Genomic DNA, 26,732 nt, shown 5'->3' on the forward strand with positions numbered 1-26,732 from the left:
GAAAGAGACAGAGAGAACTATTAAAAAGGGATACAGTATCAGCATCTTGGAGACTTCACAAAGGGACATGACCAATCTCACTAAGAATTGGTTGGTCAAAAATTTAAAAAAAAATCGTTTATTAAATACTTATTATATGCCAGGTACTGTATTGAGTGGTGGATTAGTAAGGAAGAGAAAACTATTGCTTCTCTCTGATTACAGTCTTCACAATCTAGGGGATACAAAACACTTCTCTAAAATCAAAACTTCCACATGTCATAATATTGAAGAATCTTTTACCTCCACTTGTGTGTCCCAGTCAAGAGATCCATTGATGATGACATTAGGCAAATCTGGCCAAACCTGAGGGAAAAAAAAGAGGATATGTGATAGTAAAGAATCTATAGAATTCCTGGAATCAATCTGCTTAAATAAAACATCCTATGTCCTAATTGCCTTCATTCACACAAACACAGAAACATAGAGATAAAAGGAGTCATTCAGCCATAAATATCCTGATAACCCTTCACATTCGGTCATGAAATAGAATTAACATCTCTCATCTCAAACTCTACCTTTCCCCAAACAATGCCGCTGTCATCTGGCCATTTGATGAACACATCATCCTGTAATCCCCTACTGAATGCAAGATATGGCTGGGTCTCATTGCCAGAAATGGCTGGGTCCTGCAATCAACAGATGATAGTTAGGGGAGTGTTAGAGACAGAATTACTCAAAGAAAAGGAGGTCAATGCCCAATAAGCAAGAAAACATAAAAACTTTTCTCAGTCACATACCAGAATAAGGATGACTCGCATCCCAGCCTCCTTCATTCGGTTGATCAGATTGGGAAAACCTGCAAAATTGGGGCTGAGGGTGAAGTCCAACTGCCTCTCCATATAATCAATGTCTGAGTACTGCACATCCTGGAAGAAACAGGAAAGTGAGGGAATGTCACTTCCATGACAACAGATCCAGAGCAAGTCTTTTCAGTAGGGCAATGTAGAAGATCAATTGTACATATTCTTTCTCAGAATCAGGTTAAAACTCTGGATTGGAATCTATCACAATCACTCCTAGACTGCTTCTCCTTACCAATATCTAGAATGTGAATGAGATACTCGATATATTATCAACCTGTAAAACTTCAAGCTGCACCAGTCTATAAACATAATCTTCCAGCAAAATAATATGACACATTTCAAAATGAAATCAAAATCCTTTGAAATACCTATGCACTCATACCTCTAAATAATAGTGGAATATAGTGGAAATGACAACGTTTGGGAATGAAGAAGACCTAAGTTCAAGTGCTAGCTTAGACAATTAGCATTGGAATCCTGAGTAAATCAGTTAAACAAGCTCTGCCCCAGTTTCCTCTGGGGATGGGACTCCAAGTTCTCCAAGTTGTCTTTTAACTCTAAATCTATGACTATAATTATTATTCTTATCCCTCTGCTCTCAATCAATAATTCAGTATAATATATAAACTATATCAAATTGCTTAACATCTCAGGAAGGGGTAATGAAAGGGAGAGAATTAGGAACTCAAATTTTTCAAAAGAATCGTTAAAGGAGTTTTTACTTGTAAGTTGGAAAAATAATAAAATATTATTTTACAAATATTTAGTGTAGATGGATGATACTTAGAAGTGAAATTGCATGTTTGGACAAAAACAAGATGGGATCCTCCATTTGTTATTAATATTCTAATACTCTAATTCAATTATAGATTTTTTTCTCTCAAAATGATTATAAAGCAATGTGTAAAAAAAGATAATTTTATAATAATTTATAATAATTATTATATAATATATAATATTAAAAACATAATATTACATAATAATTTATAATTGATAATAATTTTTTATAAAAAATAAAATTTTAAAAATATATAAAATATGTGTGAGAGCTTTCTCATAATTAAGCCAGAGAAAGAGGAATTCAAAGGCATGAGGAGAAATGAACAATTACAGAGGCTGAATTTGGGGGATAAGGAGAGAGGTGTGAGTGCGCTGGATAGAGAAGGTCCATACATAGGGAATCTGAGCAGCCACCATGGCTTCATAGAGTTCAGCAATTTCAGAATCATTCTTGTATCCATAGCGACACAGCTGGAAACCTAAGGCCCAATAAGGAGTCATCACTGGCCGGCCAATCAACTGAAAAAAAAAAAGGACAAAATATAGTTTATATAGATTCGATTCCCTTGAGGGAAGGAACATAAACCAGTATCAAATATAGAATCACTAAACAGTTTTCCTGTAACTTGTGGTAGCCTCAAAATTCAGGTTAATTGCAATGCAAAGCACATGAAATTAGAAAGGCAGGATTCCTGGGAATCTCTACCATTTCAAGAGAGATCATTTGTGTAAATCTTTAGGCACTATAGAAAAATAAAGTCTAAGAAGAATGTACACATTTAACCTGTATCAGATTGCTTTCTATCTTGAGAAAGAGGGAAGTAAGGAAGAAAGGAAGGAAGATAAAATTTAGAACACAAAGTCTTGCAAAAATGCATAATGAAATTATCTTTACATGTATTAGGAAAAAAAAATACTTTGGTAAAAAAAAAAAAAAAAACTGTGATTTTTTTCAGGCATAATAAATAGGAACTGACTGTCCCTAAAAGATCTCTATGACAATGTAATAGTAAAAGATGTTTTCTTTATTGCTTTCTAATATGCTGCTGCAAAGATAGTGCCTATGGAAGTAGATGAATCAATAGGCTTTGTTAAATATTTACTATTGCCAGGAACTGAGGATACAAATAAGGCAAAAATTTTTGTCTTTAAAGAGCTCACATGCATGAAGATAACTAGGTAGATACAAGCTGTACACAGAGGAGAAGAATGGATGTGACTTGTAAAGTGCTAAGGATATTAAAGTTTCTCAGGTAACATTTGATTATCGACAGGTAGGATTTCACGACTTCCTACCTCAGTGTACTGTTGAGTGACAAGCTCTGGAGTTGGCCCCAAAACCATGTAAAAGTCCAGAATGCCTCCAATGGTACGATATGTCAGCGCAGGGGTGGGCTGGAAAGTCACATCTGGAAGGAGGAATAAAGTTCAGTATCTCTCACCATCACAGGAAGGAGATACTCTAGTTATCTTCTGAACACTTCCAGTGATGAGAAATGACAACTTCCTTAAGTTCGTTCCATCTATAGAGAGCTCTCATTGTTATTACAGTTATCCTTATTCAGAACTGGCAGTTGACTCTCTCTGTATCTGAGGAATTAGAACACTTTCTATATGCATGAACTTCACCATGAAGTTCTAGCAGCTAAATAAGAATGGTTCAAAATCAACATCTCCAACTTGGCGCTTTTCTTTTCTTCTATCTATCTTCTTCTGTCTATCTTTTTTCTAGACTTACAATTTCTCTGCCTAATGCAAATTCCACACATGGAAATCTTCTCACATCTAACAACCAGTCCTTCCAAACAAGTCCCTCACCTTCCCCATCCCATGTTTCTTTCTTATTTTCCTAATTAGCATTACAGATAAGATTATTGCCCCAAAATAGTCATAAAACCTGGACTCCTCTAATTACTCCTTCACTTTAAACTGCAAAGAAGGCTGAATTTTGAGTCAGAGAACAAGTGTCAAATACTATCTCACTTTTTATTCATGTGAATAAACATAAGTCACTTCATAAGCTCAGTGGGCCTTAACTTTTCTTTTCTATAAAATGTGAGAACAGGATTAATAATGTCTAAAGTTGCTTTCAAGTCTTAATTGATGATTCTATGATATAATTCGCAAAACTTTCCCTGCTTTTGTTCAAACTATCCCCTTTGTTTAAAATGCCCTTTTTCTCCCTCATGCCTACAAATGATTTCCCTCTTCTATATTTTTAGAGCCCCTTGTTCATTCCTACTATCTATTCCCTATTAAGAACATTTTTGCATATTACTTATATACATATTGTGTCTCCTCTATTTAAAGGCAGGTTAAGTTTAAAGACAGTTTAAGAGTATGGATCGTGGGGATTTTTTCTCTATCTTTCTTGATGATAATAGTACAGTAATTTGTTCATAGATGTAGTTTAATAACTCTGAATTGAATTTTATTTAATCGGAATTCTTTTGGGATTGTCCGACTCAGAAACTTTCCAGATCTCTTCAGTTAAGTGGGGTCAGTAAAGAAATTATCATCTTACCCATGGCATTGCTGTTAAGCAGGAGCACTCCGTGAGCATTGCCATCTTCTTCCAGACCCATGTAATAGGGGTGCACACCATAGGAATTCTTCTTATACTACATCAACAGATGAAAAGAGGTCAGTCATCGTTTACTCCAAGGAACACAAATGAAAATGGTATTTAAGCTGGATCTACAATTTTCCTTGGGGGAGGTTCAAGGTGCCAAGAAAAATGAAAAATGAGAGGGAGATTCAACTCAATAAGAATTTATAGTTGGGTTATTCAGATTCATAATTAGCCTCAATAGAAGAGCCTGAGTTGCTAATCCTGGAAGAGGGCCAAAGAAAAGAATATGTGTGAATAAACAAATCACATGTCTTATGATATTCCAGTTGCTGACCCTTACCCCTGGGGGCTGGTCTCGAGAAAACATTCCCCAGGTGTGCCAGTTGAGGTCCCTCCGGAATGTCCTGTGCTCAGTCTCCCCAAAGCCATAGATGTAGTGGGATGGGAGGCGGGTGGAGATTCGCAGGAACATGTCATTAAAGGTAAAGCCAGGGACTTGGGAATCCCAACTGAAACACAACAACAGATCAGGATTGTAAGGAGAGTAGAATTCCTGTGCTCCCCTGTGCATACCACAGGATCTCCAGAATAGTCACAATTGCTCTCACTTCAATTACTAGATTTCAGAACAAAGAAAGTTCTGAAGTGTCTGTACCTTTGAAGACCTTGACTGTAGAAGTTTTTACAGCAAATGGGATTTAGGCATAAGAAGAAGGGGCTTGGTATGAGAACAAGGATGATACAAGGTCAAGTCAAATTCTGATTGCCCATTTCCTACTATTCCTAAGCAGTAGAAACCAACTTACATCACAGTGCCTGTGCTTTTTCGGCGAATCTCAATTCCAAATGGTTTCTCCTTGATGGTTACCTCATAGAGACGATTTTCTGATTGGCTGATGGGGGAGCTTGGAACATTTAAGGGCACTGGGACTTCATACCTTTTGTTATTGGCATCGTCAATCTAGGAAACAGAAAACCACTGTCTCCATAAATAACTCAAAGTTCATAAACTCATAGTCTTAAAGTAAGATTCTCTCATTTTAATGCTGATCTGATTCCATAAATTCTGAGGCTCAATCAGCTTTTAGTCCTGAAATTTAGTCCTGAAATAATACATGGCAAGAGAAGTACTTTCATTCAATTTCTGCTTTTCAAGTAAACATAAATCCTTTCGTTTTAAGGGAAAGCCTGATAAGAATTCTATAGTAGTTCTACTATTTAAAATTCCAAGTATAACTAACTTATGAGATTGTTAAGGTCCTTGAGGGGAAGAACTATCTCACTTTTGTGTTTATAGCCCTAGTACTCAGCAAATAGTAAATTAATTAAACTTTCATTCATTTGTTCATTCATTCTTGTGAAGTTAGAAATGCTGTAATCCAAATCCATACAGATGGAACTAAAGCCAGAAGATTTGTGGTATCTCCAGGCAATCTGTTTTTCTCACTTCTAAATCTTAAGATCCTGTGATTTATCTAAACAGCAAAGTTATGTGAACTTTATATTTAAATTATCTTAGACAGATAATCTCAGTAGACATCTCTCCGAATCAATTGTTTTACTCTGCTGCCTGAATTATCAAGATTGACCGTTCAAAAGCCCAATTTAGAGATGAAACTTTGTTTGGGGAAGTGAAGGGGTGGGGAAAGGTCCCTGGATTGTTAATTGGCCCATATAATACTAATAGAGAGAATCATGACACCTATGTTAACATGCCACAATGTATACAGCAGAAAAATAATGTTGATGATTCCTGGACACCACTCTGATAATAAGAGTGCCAAGCTGAGCATACCTTGAACTGCAGCATGTTGTTTGTATGGAAAGTCACCTCCAAGCGAAGTTGATCTATGGGAGCAGAAGGATAGTGGCTGGCTCCAGGAATTCTGGAGATAGTTGCTGTCAGGCCTGCTGGACTACTCTGAATGTTAGAGGCAGCATAATAATATTTTGTGATATAACAAAAAGGGACTCCAGGGGAATTGACTTCCTAAAATTAAAAAAAAAAAAAAATAGAAATGGCATGAGAATGACAAAACAAAAATAATTATATCTAGCCCCATCTCCTTGAAATTATTGTCTTTTTCTCCTATGTTCAGTTCTTAGGAAATTCTTATATTTAGCTATCTATCCCATTTGATGAGGTTTAAGTTATTTGTTTGTCTTCATGCTTCTTTAGCTACCTAGAATTCAAAAAGTCCCCATAACATTTTTCAGCCATTCTTTTATTCTTCCAAATTCAATATTGTATTGAATTATACTCCCAATTATTTCTCTTTTCAGACCAGCTATATAGAACATCATATATCAAGTGAATACAATGAGGAATGTTGAGTCCCTTCCTGTCTTCCTTCATTTTTGTTCATATATATTTTCTCCTCTCGCATAGCTATCTTTTTGACAGATTCTCATTAATTCATACTCAAGTTTTTTTGGATATTTTTAAAAAAAAATTATTTTTCCTTTTTCCCTCACAGAACCATACCAGATAAGATATTTTTTTTAATTGGAGGAATAGTGAGTTGGGAAGGATAAAGGGAAAAAGAAAATGAGAAGACTTGAGAAAGAAAAGACAGAGAGAGAAAAAGAATGGAGAGGGAAAGAATGAATATAAGAAAAATTGATGGAGGAAATAAGGAATGGAAGTTAACAAAGAATGGGGGAAAAAAATCAACAAAAGTGATCAACACATCAAAAAATATCAGAGAATATTCACAAAGTATAATACTTATAGATCTCCTGCCTCTGAAAAATGGATAGGGTAGGAAGGTTTTCTTATATTTCTTCTTTCTGAAATGTTTTCTCCCAGTTCAGTGGTATTTTCTTTTTTTGATCCCTTTTGGGTTTTGTTTTTGTTTTTTTCTTGGCAAATATATTTAAATAGTTGGTTATTTTCTTTGAGATTTTTCTTTTTTTTTTTTGCCCTTACTTGCTGAGGGTCACATAGATAGTAAGTATCTGAAGCTGGAACTGAATTCAAGTCTTTGGTCTTTGGTCTTTGTGTTCTATCCATTGTACCATCTAGCTACCCTAAAATATACTTCTAGTTTATTTCACTGCCACAAGCCGCTTTATAGTCAAACATATTCTCTACTTAGGAGCCAAAGTGCTTTTTCTAAACAATCCCCCACTAAATTCCCGGGGTTTTCTCTTACCTCTAAGATCAAATATAAAATCTCATTTGGTATCTGAAGGCCTTTTACATCCCGACTCCTTCCTCCATTTCTAGTCTATTTATACTTTACTCCTCAGATACTCTATGATCCAACTATAATGACTTGATTCCAATCATTTTAATATCACAGTCCACTTCATCCCATCTCCATGCCTTTAAATTGACTGTTTTCCAAACTTGGATTCTCTGTCCCTTCATCAGGCTCCTGAAGGAAGAAGGGCTGCACCAGTACCCTACTGTCTCTACCATATTGTTAAATTATTGTCTCCTTCAGTTTTCTTCTACCTACTCTACATCTATCTTACAGTTACCTAATTAACATTGTCTCCTCAATGGGAGTGTGACCAACTTGAAGGCAAAAACTTTTTTTTCCTCCTTTTTTGTATCATTGATAATTGCCACAGTGCCTGGCACATATTAATTATTTGATAAATTCTTTTATAATATCACATATGCACTATCCTGTTAGTATATGAGATGTAGAAGTTTGACTGAAAGGGTGTTTTCCTATAGAAACAAAATTAAGTACAAAAATGTATATTTCATTGAAGTTTTCAAATTCATTCCTTTATTAGTTCATTTAATCTTGCTAACTCATCTATCAGATAAATAGACAGAATTTCTTTTCCTCATTTTGCAGATTAGGAAACAGACTGAGATAATATGAGAATTTTTCAGCAAAAAATGGTAAACATCAGGCTAGAATTTTTAAGTAGGTCTTTCCTGCTTTCAGCTTCAACCCTCAATGAAATACACCAAGGTGGCTTTCTTTTCAAGATTTTTTTCTTGGTTCTTCTTTCTTCTCCACTTCCCACCCCCTTTTTTCACAGAGGAATATGCCACCCATATGTTTCTGATTTTGAACCCAGAGACAGACTAAAGAAAGTATAAACAAGAGTCAAAAAGATTTCTATCTATCCCTACTTTTTCACCCTTATCTAATTAGATAAACTTGAAGTATATACAAATCAAGTACCCTACAAAGATGACCATGTACTTTGTCATAACTAGTTACCACTTCAGCATTTTCAGAAATAAATATTTCTATAATTAAAACATCAGGGTTACTTTGATAGCTTATAGGAGAGACTAGACTACTTTTGCCATGGTTGTTCCCATTCATGGTTATCCTTCTAAAATTTGCTTCTCATCTCTCTCTAAGCTGCTTTATCTTACCTCTATCATTAAAATTGAGAGGAGGTACAAATATGATGAAAAAAGTGAAAGAGAGAGGGAATATTTTTGCCTAGTGTGTGTTTCTGTCAAATCTTACCTCCCAGACACAGTCACGTAATCGACAATTCTCTTCATTGACACCTTGTTCATCAGGGTAGCAGTCAAATTTTTCTGTATTTGTGAACTGGGCTGACCATTCTACTGTGTATTCTTTTCCCAGTTCAAGGTGAAGCCCTGTGATGTTAGCAACCTGTCAAGTCAGAAAGGATGTTACTGAATATTGAAGAAAAAGAACTTCTGATGGTTCTTATGTTTCAGAGTTTTTTACTCTTTAGAAAGATTATTTTGACCTTTCAATTCCATAATTATAGGCAGCCATGGAAAAGAGAAAAATGATGAAAAAGCAAGTATACATCTGTTTGTAGACATTTTTGGAGAAGACTTCTTTGTTTCATAAGAAGGCAGTCCTGAAGTTAATTTCCACTCAGCTCTAATTCTGCTACTATCAACATGTTAATTCCAAATCTATACTTCTATCTAAAGCATACATTAATTCATTATGATATCCTCTATAAAGAAAGGATGTCTAAAATTAATTCTAGGAAGATTCCCATTTTAACATCAATTAAAATATAAAATAAAAGATTGATACTTAAAGGTATGAAATATGAAAACTTAATTTTGGAGAAAAACTTGAGTGGCTTCAGTGTCTAAAAAATGAGAATCATTGAGTGTTGTGTCCTGCTTTCTAGAGCCCCCACAATGGGGTGTTTAAGATATACCATCCAAGTGGAGAAGTGATGAGGTGGAACTCCTGATGATGATGGAAAAATGGGCTTTCCACTTTTCATAATATAACAAAAAAAACACTGCTCACATGGAACCACCTATACAACTTGCTATTTTATGTAGTTTGCCACCTGGTATCACTCTTCCACCCGATATCATTCTTCTTCAATCTCAACACAGGTTGTCACTGCCCCCTGACTTCTCAGGAAGGGTGAGACACCGCAAGGGGAGATGGGAAGCTGAACCAGACATTGTTAGCAGATTCCCTCTGGGCTGAAGGGTCTTATACCTTACTCAGAGTTCCCCCACTGACTGTGACCCTCTAGAATTGAGCAAACATTTACCTTTGTTGCAGGATCATACTGGATCTCAGCATTAGTTTGTACTGGAACATTATTTTCTTTCACAGTAACAATAAATGGTTTGAGGTCCAGCCCAAAGATTTTGATTTCTTCAAATGCTAGGCCATTTGGATCACTGTAGTTCCTGTCTATAATTTTCACATCTAGATGATTCTAAAAGACATCCAAAGACACTTTAAATGTTATCTGCCCTACCTCCAATTCTTTAACAATTACCTTCTCCAAGATACCCAAAGGACAAAATGCTATTAACTCATTTTACCTGCTTTAGCAATTGGAAGGCGGAATTATATTAGGATAAAGGCAGAATAATAGTAATAACTCACACATAGTCTCTCTTGCTATTAATCTATATCTTTTCCTGTTATCTTAGCTGATCTGAGTATGTAGCGGTACCTCACTGTTGTCTTAATTTGCATTTTTCCTATCAATAGTAATTTAGAGCATTTTTTCAAATGACTAGAAAAGGCTTTAATTATTTCACCTGAAAATTGTCTTTTCACATCCTTTAACCATTTATCAATTGGGAAATGGCTTGTATTCTTATAAATTTGATCTTGCTTTAAACTTAACTAGCAGCAGTTATATCAGGTATATGAATGAAAGAGTGAAATTCCTTGCAATGTTGGAATGAAATGGAGCTTTCTCATCTCCACCTAATAATGAGTTAAGTTCTTTAACTTGTTGATATAAAATCTAGGATTAAGTTCCCTCTGATGACTTAAAACAGTAATATTTGTTTCTGGTTTCTGGCATACTCTCAAGATTCTCTAGATATATATTTAGTAGAAATATAAGCTTTCTAAGCAATGCTTCCAGTTATGGCCAACTTCTCTCCAACCAACCCAAAAAACTAATAGAATTTTATGTTGTTACAGAAGGTAAGATTCTGTAAATTTGTCTAGAACAAATGCCCACTTTAATTTATTCTAGAGAGGAGAAAGGAAGGAAAGAGTGCTGGGCAGCAGTAGTAGTAAACTAGACTTCTGATTCACTAGGTTTACCGAACATCAGTTGTAAAAATTATACCAGGTCAGCAAGTCATGTACGACTTTCAGCCTTAATTAAAGAGTTTCCTGGAACATTTATATAACTTTCCAATGGCTACACAACTAAAATGTATCATAAACAGGACTAGAATTCAGCTCTTACTGACTTGATACACTTTATTAATGTGTCCACACATATTTCTATTCAGAAATGTTATAAGTAACAAAAAAGTAGCAAGATAGCACAAACCACTCTCTAGTTTCTTTCAATACTTATCACACATATAAATTGTATATACATATATATACATATATATATGTATGTGTATATATATGCATTAAATACAAAACTTTAAAATAAACATTATCAGTCTTCATCACACTCTCCTTACTTTAAACTGCAACACAATTTTTGAAAGGATTTAATGTTCTCTGTTTAAAGGTAAGTAGATTTTTTTCAAATGGAAGAATATCACAAGTTACCTGTAACTATGGCAGACAACTATCTAGCAGTCTTCAAGATGCTGTTATACAGAACTGCTTTAACTAGAGATATCCCTCTAAAGAAATCAGAATGCTTAAGACTTCTGACTTTAGGTAACTTTACAGGTTAAGAGCTAGAGATACAATGGCAACTGTATCTGTGAGCCAGAAGTGAATACAAAAACAACACTTCCCACAGGATTCTAAAAAGCTTCCTCAATAAACTTGGGTAATAAACTATTATTGCCCACTGAAGGCAGGGATTATGGAAGGGAAAAATTAATTTGGAAACTGAAAATCCAACTAAGATTATGATATCTCAGAATGGTATTTGGATTACAGAGATTTAACTAGTTAATTATCTTTGTGACTTTGAACAAGAAAGTTCTTTTCCTCTCAGTTTCGTCAAGTCTAAAATGGCAATAATGATAGCACCAACTTTGCAAAGTTATTGTCAGGATCAAATGAGATGATACTTTTTTTTTTTTTAAGAGCTTAATACAGTGCCTTGCATATAGGTGCTACATAAATGCTTATTCCTGTTGAGTTGCAAGAAATTCATCCAAGAAATATGGGGAAATAGTCAAGAAGGAAATTCTGAAGACATAAAAGGAAACAATTCTAGTGAAAAGCAAAAAAAAATGGAATTTCTCTGAAAAGTCTAAAGTGAATACATGAGAACCAAACCAATCAACTTAAATTTTGAAAAGAAATGCATGCAAGACTTAAGTAAGAGAAGATGAATATGAGCATAGAACAAGTGTGTTTTTTTTTCCTTGTTGAATTCAAGCCCATCTGCCTCAGACAAACTCTTAATCAGAGCCTGAAAGAACTAATTAGATGCAATTACTGAGCCCATTATCAGTGATATTTGAAAAATCATTGAAAACAGAAGTACCACAAGACCAGGACAAGAAAATGCTAAATATTCAAAGAAAATAAAAAGAATGGGAGGAAGAGAAAAAGTCCAGTACATGAAATTATATTTGTGATCTAATAATAACTGACATGGCAGGGTTAGGGAAAAAGAAGATAGGGAGGGAAGGAACTGGGAAAGGCAGTTGGTTTTTTCTCCTTCCAGGTGTATTCTATCATGTCTTTTCCATTAGGAGGAAGTTACTAAGAAATCCTTCCTCAACTCTAATTTGAGTTTATGATGTGCTCTAATATTCTGCTTTGGAAGTTGTCATTATATGCTTTAGATCAAAAGGTGGCTCTTGGATCTAAGTCGTGGCTCCAATCATAAAGTAGGCCTTTCTTCATATCATTTTTTATCAGCTGATTGTGCTAAAGAAATGAACAAGTAATGAAAGGAACCAGTAACACTCACCTGACTGGCAGAGAAGGTTGAGAAATAGTAATTCCCCCTTTCATAAGTATCTGCAATAAAATAACAGAGTGAATTCTACTAGGTCCTAACTGAGAGACAACAAGGTCACCACTGCCTGTTTGCTACCTTTTTTGGCCCTCTGGTTTTTCAGACACTCACATTCACACAATACTACTACACAACAATTCACATATTGTTCCATAAATGGTTCTAAGTATTCTAAACTATTGAAAAGAGGCTTGTTATTGTAAGAGGAAAATCTATGAGAGTTCTGGAGAATGGGCCTTGATTTTAAATGAATTGTTCACATTTGTAAAGCGTTAAGACAAGGAGACAGGAAAAACAAGTTTTATCATTTTTTTGCTCTTTTCAATTTTATTATTGTTCAGAAGATACATTAGAAACTGTGTAATTAGTGTCTTAAAAGAAATCTTTAACCCTTAATTTTCATGTTTAACCTTAATTTTCACATTTTTTCTTCAAGTCTTATCATTAAAAATCTGAATAAGAGAGTAGAGTCAATCTGTGATTTTCTTAGATTAGGGAGCTCCTGATTCACTACTTTCTCTACCAGTGAAGGCTGGCACATTCTTTACAAGTTCAAGTGCTAGAGAGTTGCCTGCCATACTTAGAGGTTCAGTGATCAACTTAGGATCATGCTACCAGTGTATGTCCAAAGTAGGAATTAGCTCAGGTCTTCTTAACTCTCTAGTCAATGCTAGATAAGATGAGCTGTTATTTTGTAAATCAAAGTTATTTTCTTTGACTCTTTATTGCCAGCCACTTTTTCTATCCTTCAAATAACTTTAAGATTTGCAACATAAATAAGAGACAATATGAAAGAGGGAGAGTAAGGGAGAATGACAAGGAAGGGAGAGGGCAAGGGAAATAAGAGTGAGAGATGGACTGTGAAGGAAGAAGATTGGAAAGGGAGAAAATGAAAGTGGAGGGGTAAAGAAGTAAAAAGGAAAGAATAGAAAAGGAGAAAATATAGGAAGAAAGAGTGAAAGAGACAGAGAAGGAAGATATGGGGAGATAAGAAATAATAAGTGGACAAAGAGGGATGAAATGAAGGGAGAGAGAGAAAGACAGAGAAAGTCAATGGAACTTAAGAAAATCTAACTTACTAATACTCTGTCTATAGTCCCAAAAAAACTATCCTTCAGCTGTCCTGATATCAGAACAAGGTAGAGAGGGGACAAGGGAAGTAGAATGAGAGATGGGATGTGAGAGGAGAAAAAGAGGAATGAAAGAAGGAAAGGGGAGAAACCAAAGAAGGAAAGAGAAGAGAAAATATAGTAAGAAAGAGGAGAGAGGAAGGAGGAGTGAGACAGAAAAAGTATGGGAAAATAAGGAATAATAAGTAGAGAGATAGAATGAAGAGAAAAAAGAAAAAGACAGAAACAAAGAGACAAACAACTGAACTTAAGAAAATCTAACTTACCAATACTCTGTCCATCATCCCAGAAAAATTCTCCTTCAGCCGTCGCATGGTCAGATAAAGCCACAATAAGTCCCAGGGAATTTTTCCGGCTATAAAAATCAGAAATTATAGTCAGTCCTCCTCATTTCCTTGACAAGTTATTCACAATCCTTTATTAAGCAACTATTATGGAAAGAGAACTGTGGTAGGGACTAGATGTTTAAAGGCAGAGTAGGAGAAGATGATTATGGTTCCTACATTTCAAAAAATTTAAATCATACTGGTGAGGCAGAATGATAGTATATATTATGTTGTAGTATGTTCACAAATATTTGAATATAAAATAAATGATCCTTATGGGTTCAATGTGTGGGAAAAGTTGGAATACCAACTATTGGAGGATTCAGGAAAGACCTTATGTTGGAACTTGCAATTGCTGCAAGTGTGTGAGGAACCAGAGCCATATTGTGAAGGGCTTCACATGCTACACAGAGGAGATTAGACTTTAATGAGAAGAGACTAGATGCAAGAAGGCCAATTTGAAGGGCACTGTAATAGTCTGGGAGACTGGTGATAAAGGTCTGAAATAAAGTCCATTTAAGTAGAAAGATTATCCCTGATGTCTCTTACAAGGATCCTATATTCAGAAATATTTTTCCCTGATTCTTGAAGTACATTGAGCAGAAATGAATAGAAATCATAACCTTTCAAAATATTTAAATTCTATTTTTTAATATAGGCTTATTTTATTTTCTCTGTCATGAAGAAAGTCAACTGAATTTTCCCATAAAATATATCACAATTCTCTGGCATTCATATGGTATATTGTACAGTACTCAGGTCAGAAAACATTATGCTCATTATGGTCAGGAATTTGCTCAGTGATAAAGATGCAAAGAAATTCAAAAGAAAGTCCCTAAGTTCAGGGAGCTCATGGTCAAATGGAGATCAAAAATGCCAAAAGGCAGAGATGAGGAAGAAGAACATTCCAGCCAGTGAAAATGCAGGATGCTCACAAAGCTCTCCTATAAGCAATAAAGCCTGATCCTTGTGATGCTCTTGGTAATGAGCAACTGAAAAGAGAAAAGGAAAAAAAAAATCTGAAGAAATGAAAGTGACTCAGATTTATACAACTCTTAAGAATTAGAATACTTTTGTTATTGTCAGAATAATTCCAGTAGTGGCTCTTTTTGACAGAGAGGTGATTCAGTCCAGTTTCAACCGTCTTGTGATGAAGAGAGCCATCTACATCAGAGAAAGGATTGTAGGAATTGAGTTTGGGTCACAACATTGTATTTTCACTTTTGGGGAGAGAGGGGGTTTTGCATTTTGCTTTCTCATTTTTTTTTTCCTTTTTGATCTGATTTTTCTTGTACAGCATGATAATTGTGGAATCATATATAAAAGAATTGTACATATTTAACATATATTGGATTGCTTGCTTTGAGGAGAAGGGAGGGAGAAAAAGATTTGGAACACAAAGTTTTGCAAGTGGAATGTTGAAAGCTACTCATGCATGGGTTTTGAAAATAAAAATTAAAAAAAAAAAATTCCTATGAAATTTAAAGTTTAAGTGCAAGGAGAGAACAGAATCCCTCACAGTTAGTGGGATTTTCCCTGAGTCACACAGACAGAAGTCAACTAGAATACAAGCCTTTGGGACTCCAACTCCAGGACTTTGTCCTCTACTTTTCAAGAAAAGGGCAAAGCAAAGGGTCAACATTAGAACCAGATCATGTTTGGAAAGGGAAAAGGGTGGTCATCCCCTCACTCACCTATAGTGGGTGTTATTGGCAGGTTTTTGCCAAGGAAGAATGTATCCCCCACGGACATGGAGATTGATGTGGTCCAAGGGGGCTTGCAGGCTTGTCCACTGTCCCCTCACTCCAACACCTGAGCCCTATAGTTAAAAAGAGACCAGGAGAAAAATGAGTCCTTACACCTTACCTTACTTGACTAACTTAAAGGAGAAAGAACAGGTGTTGTTTCTATCTTTCTTCCTCCATAATGGTCTTTCATTTCCTGACTACCTTGATCCCTTATGCATTCCTCTAGGCTCACTCTACATCATTCCTCCCATCTTTTGTTCCATTTTAAATCAAATATTGTCTTTCTTGAAAGAAACTTTTCTAAATTGCCCCCATGGCTCAGGGAAGCGCATTTTAGCCTTCAAAAAGTCTACAGTACTTCACAAATATTTATTGTCTTTCTTAATACAAGTGGGCCTAGTGTATCTCACTATCTCAAGCTATGACTTCCCTTAATCTATTCTTTAGGGACTCTTTTCTAGACTTCCATGTGGTCAAACTCAGAAAGCATTATAAGGTTGTGATTATAGTAAGTAATTAATGCCCAGGAAGGATGGAAGATACACAGGGGATCAAAGATATTGGTATTCTTCTTTTGATAAAGTAACTTTGAGAAAAGTTCGTAAAGACCACATACCTAAAATAAGCAGGAGAGTCGCTGCTTACTTAACTCTCTTTGCTCACAGAAAAGTCAGGGTTATCAAGTACATTGGGGAAATAGAAATTAAGAAGAATTAATTATTCCTCCACTGCCTTGGCTATGGAGACTTAGTTTCCAGGGAAATGTGAAAAAGAGCATTAGAGAACTTTTAAACTAATTAAATTAAAATAAGATTTAATTTTAAATTAAGGCATTGAAGATACTTTTGGAGTCTGATGGTGTTCTCAGTATGGGATGACTCAGAAATACTTTAAAATCCCTTTGATCTCATTTCCTCCTATTATCGATAAGGGATTGAGATTAACTCAAATTACTCAACTATCATTTATTAAGCAATTTATTCATCAGTAGGTTGAAAGTGATTATATTTAGGAAAGAAGCACCAATTTAACTAAAACTAACCTAAGACTTTTAGGCCATATAAGCAAAAAGGCTCTGACCATTTCATAGAGTTCCTCTTCTCCAGTGGAATATAATCACTGCACTGATATATATATATATATATATATATATATATTAGATATTTTGCAAAGTGCTTTAAAAATTTCTGCCTTTGGCTGAGTCCCAGCCACCAAAACATAAGATCAGTAAAACTTAAAAGAGTACTAATGATAGTGTATTAAAGGGTCAACTATGTAAGAGCAGCATGGGGCAAACATTACACACATCCTGATAATAGTCCAACATAAGATATCTTAATCACTAACATCCTTTCCACATTCAAAAGTTACATACTATTTTGTTTCTGTTTTTTTCCAATCCACATAAAATAGAGTTTGTTCTGGAAAAGGAAATAAGAGTAATAATAATAATAATAATAATAATCGCTGTTTTTCAGTCTTTTCACTCTTCATGACCCGATTTGGAGTTTTCTTGCAAAGACACTGGAATGGTTTGCCATTTCCTTTTCCAGCTCATTTTAGAGATAAGGAAACTGAGGCAAACAGGGGAAAGTGACTTGTCCAGAGTCACACAACTAGTAAAAATCAAAGGCCAAATTTAAATGCAAATCTTATGGGCACTGGGTCCAGCGCTCTATCCACTGTGCCACCTAGCTTCCTTCATAATAATAATAATAATAATTGCTAGCATTTATCTAATACATTAAGGCTTGATTATTCAACATTACAATATAATTTTCTGTTGTTTTACCTCAACTTTTTAATTGCCTGAATTTTGCTTCAATTACAAAGAAAGGCCAGAAGCTAACTATAAATGGAAATAACTATTCAGTTTAGGCAGACTCCAAACTCTACTTAAAGTTACATACTATTTTGAACAGAGAAAACATAATTTCTTATGTCTCTCAAAAGACACTTACCGTGTAATAATCATACCATCTGTCCTTAGGGAAATAGGCAGTGACATTCCAGGAATTCTATAATAAATTAGATTTTTTTTCTTTTTTAAGTGGAATAAATACACGGAAAAATCGATCAAAATTTCTGAGAGGGATTAACATGATATTTAATTGCTGTATTTAAGAGTATTCAAAATTAAATATCCTATGGATTTATCATTTTGTGATTGCCTTCCAATGGCCCCATAACTTAAATATAAGTGGTCTATCATTCAATTTAAAAATATGAAAATCGAAGATTGAGTGATTTAAAGCTGTGAGACAAATCAGAATCAATACAATCAGACCCATTTCTATTATTCAAATATTGATTCTCAGTTTGGAGCTAATACAGGCTCAGGAGGATCTATATACTCACAGGTGTCAGTACAGGACTGACTAAGAAGGCTGGACCCCACAAGAACTGATGGTATATGTCCCAGGTTTCTTTGTCTTCCACAAATCTGAGCACAGAAGCATAGTGTCACAATTCAATAGTATGAGCAATATTTTCTCAGAACACTGGATTATTGAAGTAAGAGCTCAAAGAAACCTTAGAAATCAATCTAACTCCATGATTCTGACAAATTCCCAGGGGTTTTAAGCTCCACACAAAGAAAGCCCAACTTCTACTCTTTTTGAGGCCTTCTCCCAGGTCTAGTTCAATCAGGCAAGAAAGGATATTAATCATGCTCATTTGAAATATCAAGTTGACGTTGCTTTATTTGCCTCATTTCCTAGCTCCTGGGCTTTCTCCTATTATGTAGATGCTCAAAAATTGCAAACTAATTTTAGCCCATTATAGTCATAAGAAGGAAAAACAAATTACTGCTTTAAAAAGAAGAGGAAAAGATTTACTAAGTCATTAAACCAAAAAAATAAGACTGGGATTCTCAAGTCCTCGTAGGTAATTTCCATCTTTTAAAAGAGTAAAAATTATACCCCAAAAGAGATACTTATATAGTCTTTAAGATTTACAGAATTCATAGCAAACCTCACGGTCATTACTACTGTTCCCACTTTACAGACAAGAAAACTGGGTCCCAGAGAAAATAAATAGTTTGTTCATGGTCACAAGCTACTGCCAAGCTGAGATAAACAAACAGATGTGTCTCCAAGGTTCATGCTTGATTCTATATACTACTTCTAGACATGAGTAACATACTTCATTTTTTGAATGAATGAAAAAAAAAAAAAAACATTAAGTGCTCAAGACAATGGGGAAAGAAATAGAATAACAAGACAGAATTTGTTCTCAAGGTCCTACTGTCCTAAGAAGGAAAGCAACACATTAAAAAGCTTCCTATTGCAATTCTAAACCGAATGGAATAGGCCCTGGGGACAGAGTGGACACTTACTCATGTAGGAGGGGCCGGACAACAGTGCTGCCTTCCACATGGGCCTTATGCATCAGGGTGTAGAGATAAGGCAACAGCGTGTATCTTGTCTGAAGGACTTTTCTTGAAAGATCCTCAAAGGTAGAATTCCAAGCCACAGGGTCTTGTCTCTAAATACAGAATGCAGAAGTACTTATAGTTGCTTCTTTACTTTAATGTTTAACCTTACTTCATTGGGAAACAGGCCAGATACCTAGAGAACAATCCTCTACTCCACAGGAAACCTAGAGAGATAATTATACTTTGCTTCATAGTTCCTAAATCCCCATAGACTTTGGCTACAGAAGACCTTCTGATTCTTCTTTCTCTGCTTTGCTACACCTTAAGGCCTCTGGAAATACGCAGAGCCCTAATACAAAAATATACCTTGGGCAGCACAGACCTATTTGTTCTGCAGCAATCAGCACCCTGACCTCCTGACAGAACTGTGAAAACTGCCCAGAGGTCAGTCAGAAGAGATCAGCTCTGTAAAGTCATTTTTTGTGAGGGAGAGTTTATGGTAGAAAGGAGATGTTCTAGGAAGCTGTACCAGAATGCAGGTTACACAGTCTGTTGTGAAGTAAAGGACTGGTGACTAATGAGGTGGCTTCCAGGAAAGAGGGGATCCATTAACTTATGGGGAAAGAACTGAACCAGGTACCAGGGCAGGCCTGCAGAACAAGCTGGTATCTTACTTTGGTCCCAATTGTATTGTGGTTCCTAGAGAAAGGGTAAAAGGCTCCCAGTTGCATCCAGCGAGCACACATCTCATATTCAGCATCTCTAAAGAACCCACAAATATCAGCTCCAGTCTGAGAACAGAAAAGGGAAACACAATGAGGATGCTGGGAGTTTCTGAAACAATCTTAACAATGATGAAGTGACTTGAGGGAGACTTACATAGGATATTCCAAAGAGACTGAATTCCATCATACCTGCAATGAGAACCAAAGCAATGAGGCAAGTTGGTAGACTGAACAGGCTCTAATCTACCCTGTTCCTAGACTTACTCGCTCAGCATGGAGAAAAGTCCCATAATACACACAGAGTGATACAATGACCTGACTCCTCTCTGATTCTCTTCAAGAATCCAAAATAATTATGAGCTTACTGACCACCTGGGCTAGATTCCTTTCTCCTCCAAGGGAAGCCTTCAGGACAAGCCCTGCACTTACCAATGATGGATTTATAGAGCTGGTCCCATGCTGCAGTGTTGTCCCCCAGCCAATGTCCTGCCCAGCGTCCTGAAGAAGGGAAGGTTGAGCGAGTGACCACAATTCCTCTCTGTCCAGTAGCCTCCTGAACACCTCTGATCAAGGAAGAAAACAAGAAATCACAACCTAAATGTGAAGGGCCAAAGCTCAGGGAGCTCTGAGTGAAGCCCAAGAACTGACGACCATTCTCAAATAATGACTATGAGAACGAAGTGGGAAAGTGGGAGCAAAACTGCAATCTGTAATTGATGCAGGAAGGAACCAGCACTAGCAGATGAATTAGGTAAAAATATTGGGTAAAAAACACAATTTCATTGAGTTTATATGAGAATGTGTGGGAGAAGAGGAGCATACTTTGATGTAACTTTTGAATAGATTCACTGCCCTAATGTTGTGTCACTTAGAATAATTCTGATCAATATGTATATTCTGATCATAAACAGATAAAAACATAAATCAGAACTATACTTTCTATTCATATAGACACTTTTCTGATGAAGAAATGTAGGGATAATTTTGACACCTTTACTCAATTCAATCAGCAATTATTCAGTTCATTGCAATTTGATGGGTGTCAGTGATAATCTTATACCAACTAATGCTGTTAGGATAAAAGTTATGATTAAACAATCCACCATCTATTAATGATTATATTAATTGTAATTGTTACTAGCTAGATTCATACAATTAATATAATATAATTAATATAATTAATACAATTAATATAATATATAATTATAATTTAATATAATTAAAATAATGATGAGAATGTAAATGCTGCAGTACCTTTCTCCCCACACAAAGTCTAGTGCTTTTAATAAGGTTCATGCACTTCTCTGCCCCTGTGGATCATTGCTGCCCTCTCTCTAGTGACCTTTGTTTCAAAGCCACAGCTTCCTTGGATTCTAGAATACTAACAGTCTAACATTAGAGTATTATGACATGTGGAAGAGCCTGAGATGTTGTTGACAGGATGTTATGACCTTTGGAAAACTCCTTCTGAAATGTCCTATAGTTAAGAGCCTTTATGTGGGGACCTGTGGCTAATGATCTATGAAAACGTGATGACTAAACTTTGGCAGTTGAAGGCCATTTCCCTTACTCAACCATAAAATTTCCCCGCTTTAGTCTGATTCTTTTTGTACAGCAAAATAACTGTTTGGACATGTATACATATATTGTATTTAATTTATACTCTAACATATTTAACATGTATTGGTCAACCTGCCATGGGAGGGGGGGGGGAAGAAGGGGAAAAATTAGAACAAAAGGTTTGGCAATTGTCAATGTTGTAAAATTTACCCATGCATAAAATCTGGTAAATAAAAACTATTAAAATCAAAATCAAAAAATAAATAAATAAAATAAAAGATTTCCCTGCTTTTAGAGTTGATCAATCATGAAATTCTATTGCTTTATTCTGTGTTTGGTACTCCCACAATACTTATAAAAGCAACTATTCCTCAAACACACAGGTCCCTGACTTACTGGGGACCACAGGTGTTCCTAAAAATCCTTGATTTCAGATATCCCTGATCATACTCAGAACTCCAAGTAACTTCTGCTATAGATTGGAATTTTGTGGCTTAGAGAATTCATTTCTACTGATGCAGGTTGGGATACTCTCTGCAGCTTATAGCCTTAGAGAGATGCTCTGACTTATGGAGTGACTTGCTCAGGGCCACTCAGTCAATATGTATCAGAGAAAGGATTCAGACCTGGATCTTTCTGGTTTTGACTTGTATTTCTAGCTACAGGTCACTGTCCCTTTAAATAACTACACACACACAAACACACACACACACACACACACACACACAGAGGACTTATTTAAACGATTATCAAAACCATGAACAAATTAAACTTTGGTTGCAGATAATAGAGAAGTGAAATACTAGCTTTTGAGGGTATTGAGAACAGACAGTTTTAAGCTCTTACATGTGCAGCTTTCTTTAGAAAAATATACACAGTCTTGAATCACTCATTCTTATTCAAGCTGGGAACATAAATTTAAGAATGTATATTTCTAGGGGGAAAAGTGTATAATTCAGATTATTAACTTATTCACTAGTATTGATCTATTTTTTATAAACAGATGTTTAGAAAATAAAATAGTAATATATTTATTCCTGGTAAAGTCTGTTGGAAAAGGAAAAAAAAGAACAGAGTCTTTGTTGGGAACTGGTTGCTTTTAAAGGACTAACCATTCCTCTTTTTCTTGCAAACATCACTTCTGAGAATGGGAGATAGGACTCACTCATATGTTGGCTTCGTCTGGGACCAGCCATAAAGATTGTGCACATCATAGTGTCTCACTGGGCTTCCATCAGGCAGGATCTGCTGACTTTCCATGCACAGGGTTTTGCTGCTCAGGCCTCTGTCTCTTGACTCTAGATCTGAGGAAAGAGATTCAATGATGTGAGAGCATTCCTACAGTGGCAAATGTTTTACATCTAGTGGTGTTGAAGGAGGTGGCTAGAGGTGCAGGGATGAGAGAGGATAGAGAATGAGTTAGGGATAGAAAAGCAGGTCAGACCTAGAAGATGTATGCCCTTGAACATCAGAGGCCATACAAAATTCAAGCTCCAATAAGAAATTTTTATAGATGTAGAGCTTGAGGTACCAGTGGAGCACCTATATGAAAATGTCTGGTAAGCAATTTAGGATTCAAGTATAAAGCTCAGGGAGGAAAAGGCAGAACTAAAGATATAAACTTGGAAACTCTTCTTTTAAATATATAAGTTAAGAGCAATGGGATTAGATGAGATTTTCAAAGGAAATAGTATGTTATGGTAGAAAGACTCAGTGATTATGGTAGAAAGGGTTAGTGATTTGAACCTTGATTTGAGACACTGTTCTATTAAGTTAACTTTTGGGACAAAGATATAAAACAAGAAGTAGGACTGGAGTAACCCTTACGTCTCTACTTATTCTGATATATATATAGAGAGAGAAAGGGAAATGGATCACATCCAGACAGAGCCTTTGATAAATCAGGTGGAATAAAGAACATGTTAAGAAAAACACTAAAACAAGAAGAGGAAGATGAGATAGAAGATCCAAGAGATTTGGGCATACAGAAGTCAAAGACAGAGAATATCAGGAAATAAGAGGTATCATCAGTGGCAATGCTACAAAGAAGAATAAAGAATAAGGAAAGGCTGACCCAAAAAAATAGAAATTTGAAATAACAGTTTTGGAAAAGTAATGGGGTTGGAAACTAGAGAGCAAGCCATTTGATGTCTTAGCAATCCCCTCTCTCAGCTTTCCTTTTGTAGACTATAAGCCTAGATAAATTATCAAGGATTTAACTTTCAGTGATTTGACTCATGATAAAACAGATAAATTCACTATATGAGTTAGATAGATCACTAATTATTCTGTCCCTTAGGAGCATTTAAACAATGCCCTGTTTTGGACATTTTTTAAATAAGATTCATTATTCTGAAACCTCATCTACTGTACATAGTTACCAAAAAAAAAAAAGAGATTGAGATGGAAGATAAGTATTCTGACTTCAGGATCGTCAACACAAACAAATGGTCTCTCTGCTTTCAGTTTCCCTTCCTCTCCACCCATACAAATACAAATAAAGAATAATTGAGTTAGATCGAATTTGGAAGTAAAATTAAAATTACATCCTCACCATCATAAAAGATGGACAAAAGTATTTCTAGGGAATTTTCAGCTTAAAATTCTTCAAATATATTTCTTTTCCCATCTGAGAAAGACATCAAGTCACTGTGGCCAAGAGACTATATCAGGCTAAAGTTCATTGAGGTTTGAGAGCAAAATTGGACCACTGGGAATCCCTTTCAGGCCTTTACTATACTTTCAAAATTAAATAAAGCTTTTGCTTCAATACAAATCAAGATCTACCCAATGGAGCTGAACATTTCTTCCCAAACTCCTTTTTGTAGACTTGATCTTCAATTATTGACTAAATGTGTTTATCCCCATACAAATGATCATGCCTATGACTATGTAGCTACTGATGAATGAAAGCTAATCATGGTCCTGGGTCTCTTCAGCATGAGTCTAGGTAACATTCTTCTAAACAGAAAATAAAATGTACGTACAGGGCATATAAGGAGGATGATTGAGCGTGGTATTCTTGCAACCTGGAGGAACTGCTCCATTCACAAAGCTGGATGGTTCGTTCATGTCCTAAAATATAAAACGTTATATTTTTATGTACCTATATATTTATGTACACATATGCTGGTAACATAATCATACTTTTATATTACACACATATACAAATATGCAGTATAATAATAGTATTTACACAGTATTTGAAGTTTTAGAGTTTTAAATGTGATATTTCATGTAATCCTCACAACTCTGTGAAGTAAGTACAATTTTGTCCACTTTACAGATCTGGAAATTGAGGCTGAAAAGACAAGTAGCTTGCCCATTGTTACATAGAGACTAAATATCTAAGGTCAGATGTGAAGTTAAGTCATCCTGACTCCAATCCTAGCTCTCTGTCCACTATGCTACCTTGCTGCCTCCTTATAAGGGTGTATGTGTTAATCACACCCTGTCCCCTCAAGGAATAGTAAAGAAATTGTCATTCCTTAACATTCACCATGTAGGGGCACTAATGATGCAAGAAGATTAATTAAAATGCTAATAGAAATCATTTAGAAGTATCAGGCTATACTTTCGGGCAAGTCATACAGGACAATCAAATGCAGTCACAGGAATAACTGAGTTTGTTCCAGTAAAAGCAAGACTAAAGCTCTTGGGCTTGTAGATGCATAAGACAGATTTCAAGCCATAGAATTTAAAGAGAGTTATTGATGGGCTATAATTAGAATTATGCCTGGCAGGATAGTGCATGATTGTAATATTGATATGGCTGATGGATCCATCAAATTCAGAAAATATAAGCTATGATAGAGCTAAAACTGTATGGGTATCTGCACTAAATCTGGTAACAATATGGTCATCCTCCATCACTTTTTCTCCTAGAAGTAGAAGCTGCTTAAGGAGGAATGGACCAACCCAAGTCACAAACAACAGGTTAAAATTTCCATTAGAATAATGTCCATGAGACACTGCTGCATTTTCACCCTGGGCAAAATAGGGACACCCCCCAAAACCAAAATGATTGATTAAATTCTATTAATTTTTTTGTTTAAAAAAAAACTTTCCTGTTTCTTTAGTCCCTGAACACCAATTACACACATACATGGTAATGCACAATCACATGCCATCTTACAGTGCATATGTCTATATACATGTATACACACTTACTCAGACACACATACTTACAATCCACATTCCATCAAACTTCAGACTCTTCTGTGGCTCCTGAGGATTGGTGTGGAGTTCTTGCAGTTCACGCTTCCACCACGTGGTTGTTGAATTACGGAAAAAGTCTGGGAAGGCAACATGAGCTCTGTATAGCTGAAAAGATAAAATACAATCCCAGGATAGATGTAGTCAAGTCAATGACAAGAATTTATTTTGCAACAAGAACAGATAACCTCTGAGAGAACATCAATGTATTTTAGAAAATTAAAAAGAAATTGAATATATATAGCAGAATCACAAAATTTATGAGCTGGACAGATTAGTCCAACTGAATATAAAGTAATCTTTACCATAACATAATTGAGAAATTTTTTGTACACTTTCAGCTTTAAATTTTCTGAGGAAGAGAAACCTACCATCTCTAGAAGCAGGCCATTCCACTCACCTCTAATAGTTAAGGAAACTTTTTTTTGTATAACAAGAAGTATTAATTGGTCTATTTAAAATTTGTACCCATCGCTCCTGGATCAGGTCTCTTGGGATATTTCTAATCTCTCTTCTACATGAAGAAATTATTATGTTTTAAGCTAATAGCATCCAATATTCCAGTTGTCTGCCACTGAAGCACTAGTTAGGCCCTACAGTTTCAAGATTCGAAGAAATTGGGCATATTTGCAATGTTCTGATTTTAGACCATTTTTCCTTTTTCAGCAAACTCTTATAATCCTTAGTTTCATTCAAGCTTTAGCTCAGGTGCCATTTCTTTTACTGAAACTTTCCAGAGCTTTCACACTTTCCAGAGCTTGACTTTGCTTCCTTCCACAAAAACATGTGCTTTCCTTCCTCCAAAGAAGCAATTTTTGTTCGCCATTCATTCACTCTTTGGAAACTACATTTTATAGACTCTCTTTCCCATCTCATCAGTGCCAATCCCCATTCTCCATCTCAACATGTCCAAGTTAATTCTCATTCTCTACATAATTATAATTATATGTGTATATAATTATATTATATATAATTATTATATTACATAATTATAATAGTACTTATATACATAAGTACTATTATAATTATATATATATGTATAATTCTATATCTACTGAGCCATTTTCCAAACAACAGTTGACTGATTACAAAGCTCTCTTAGG

General features: G+C 35.4%; 1 protein-coding gene across 1 annotated transcript in view; it reads right to left on the reverse strand.

Moving 5' to 3' along the window:
• LOC141542966 (maltase-glucoamylase-like) overlaps window positions 1-26,732 on the reverse strand; it is a 157,702-nt gene that overhangs the window by 67,990 nt on the left and 62,980 nt on the right. Inside the window, exons 34-56 of the mRNA XM_074267708.1 lie at window positions 25,603-25,737; window positions 24,402-24,489; window positions 22,580-22,718; window positions 20,284-20,417; window positions 20,009-20,043; window positions 19,804-19,920; window positions 19,091-19,239; window positions 18,112-18,196; window positions 17,715-17,771; window positions 15,700-15,824; window positions 13,946-14,034; window positions 12,502-12,551; window positions 9,682-9,852; window positions 8,646-8,798; window positions 5,993-6,187; window positions 5,004-5,158; window positions 4,538-4,706; window positions 4,150-4,246; window positions 2,922-3,034; window positions 2,019-2,144; window positions 780-908; window positions 558-668; window positions 283-345 (exon numbers count right to left, since the gene is read on the reverse strand). Coding sequence (XP_074123809.1) covers window positions 283-345; window positions 558-668; window positions 780-908; window positions 2,019-2,144; window positions 2,922-3,034; window positions 4,150-4,246; window positions 4,538-4,706; window positions 5,004-5,158; window positions 5,993-6,187; window positions 8,646-8,798; window positions 9,682-9,852; window positions 12,502-12,551; window positions 13,946-14,034; window positions 15,700-15,824; window positions 17,715-17,771; window positions 18,112-18,196; window positions 19,091-19,239; window positions 19,804-19,920; window positions 20,009-20,043; window positions 20,284-20,417; window positions 22,580-22,718; window positions 24,402-24,489; window positions 25,603-25,737 — 2,685 coding nt within the window. The remainder of the gene's footprint in view (window positions 1-282; window positions 346-557; window positions 669-779; window positions 909-2,018; window positions 2,145-2,921; window positions 3,035-4,149; window positions 4,247-4,537; window positions 4,707-5,003; window positions 5,159-5,992; window positions 6,188-8,645; window positions 8,799-9,681; window positions 9,853-12,501; window positions 12,552-13,945; window positions 14,035-15,699; window positions 15,825-17,714; window positions 17,772-18,111; window positions 18,197-19,090; window positions 19,240-19,803; window positions 19,921-20,008; window positions 20,044-20,283; window positions 20,418-22,579; window positions 22,719-24,401; window positions 24,490-25,602; window positions 25,738-26,732) is intronic.

Source organism: Sminthopsis crassicaudata, chromosome 5 (assembly GCF_048593235.1).
Source record: "Sminthopsis crassicaudata isolate SCR6 chromosome 5, ASM4859323v1, whole genome shotgun sequence".
In the NCBI taxonomy this organism is placed as follows: Eukaryota; Metazoa; Chordata; class Mammalia; order Dasyuromorphia; family Dasyuridae; genus Sminthopsis; species Sminthopsis crassicaudata.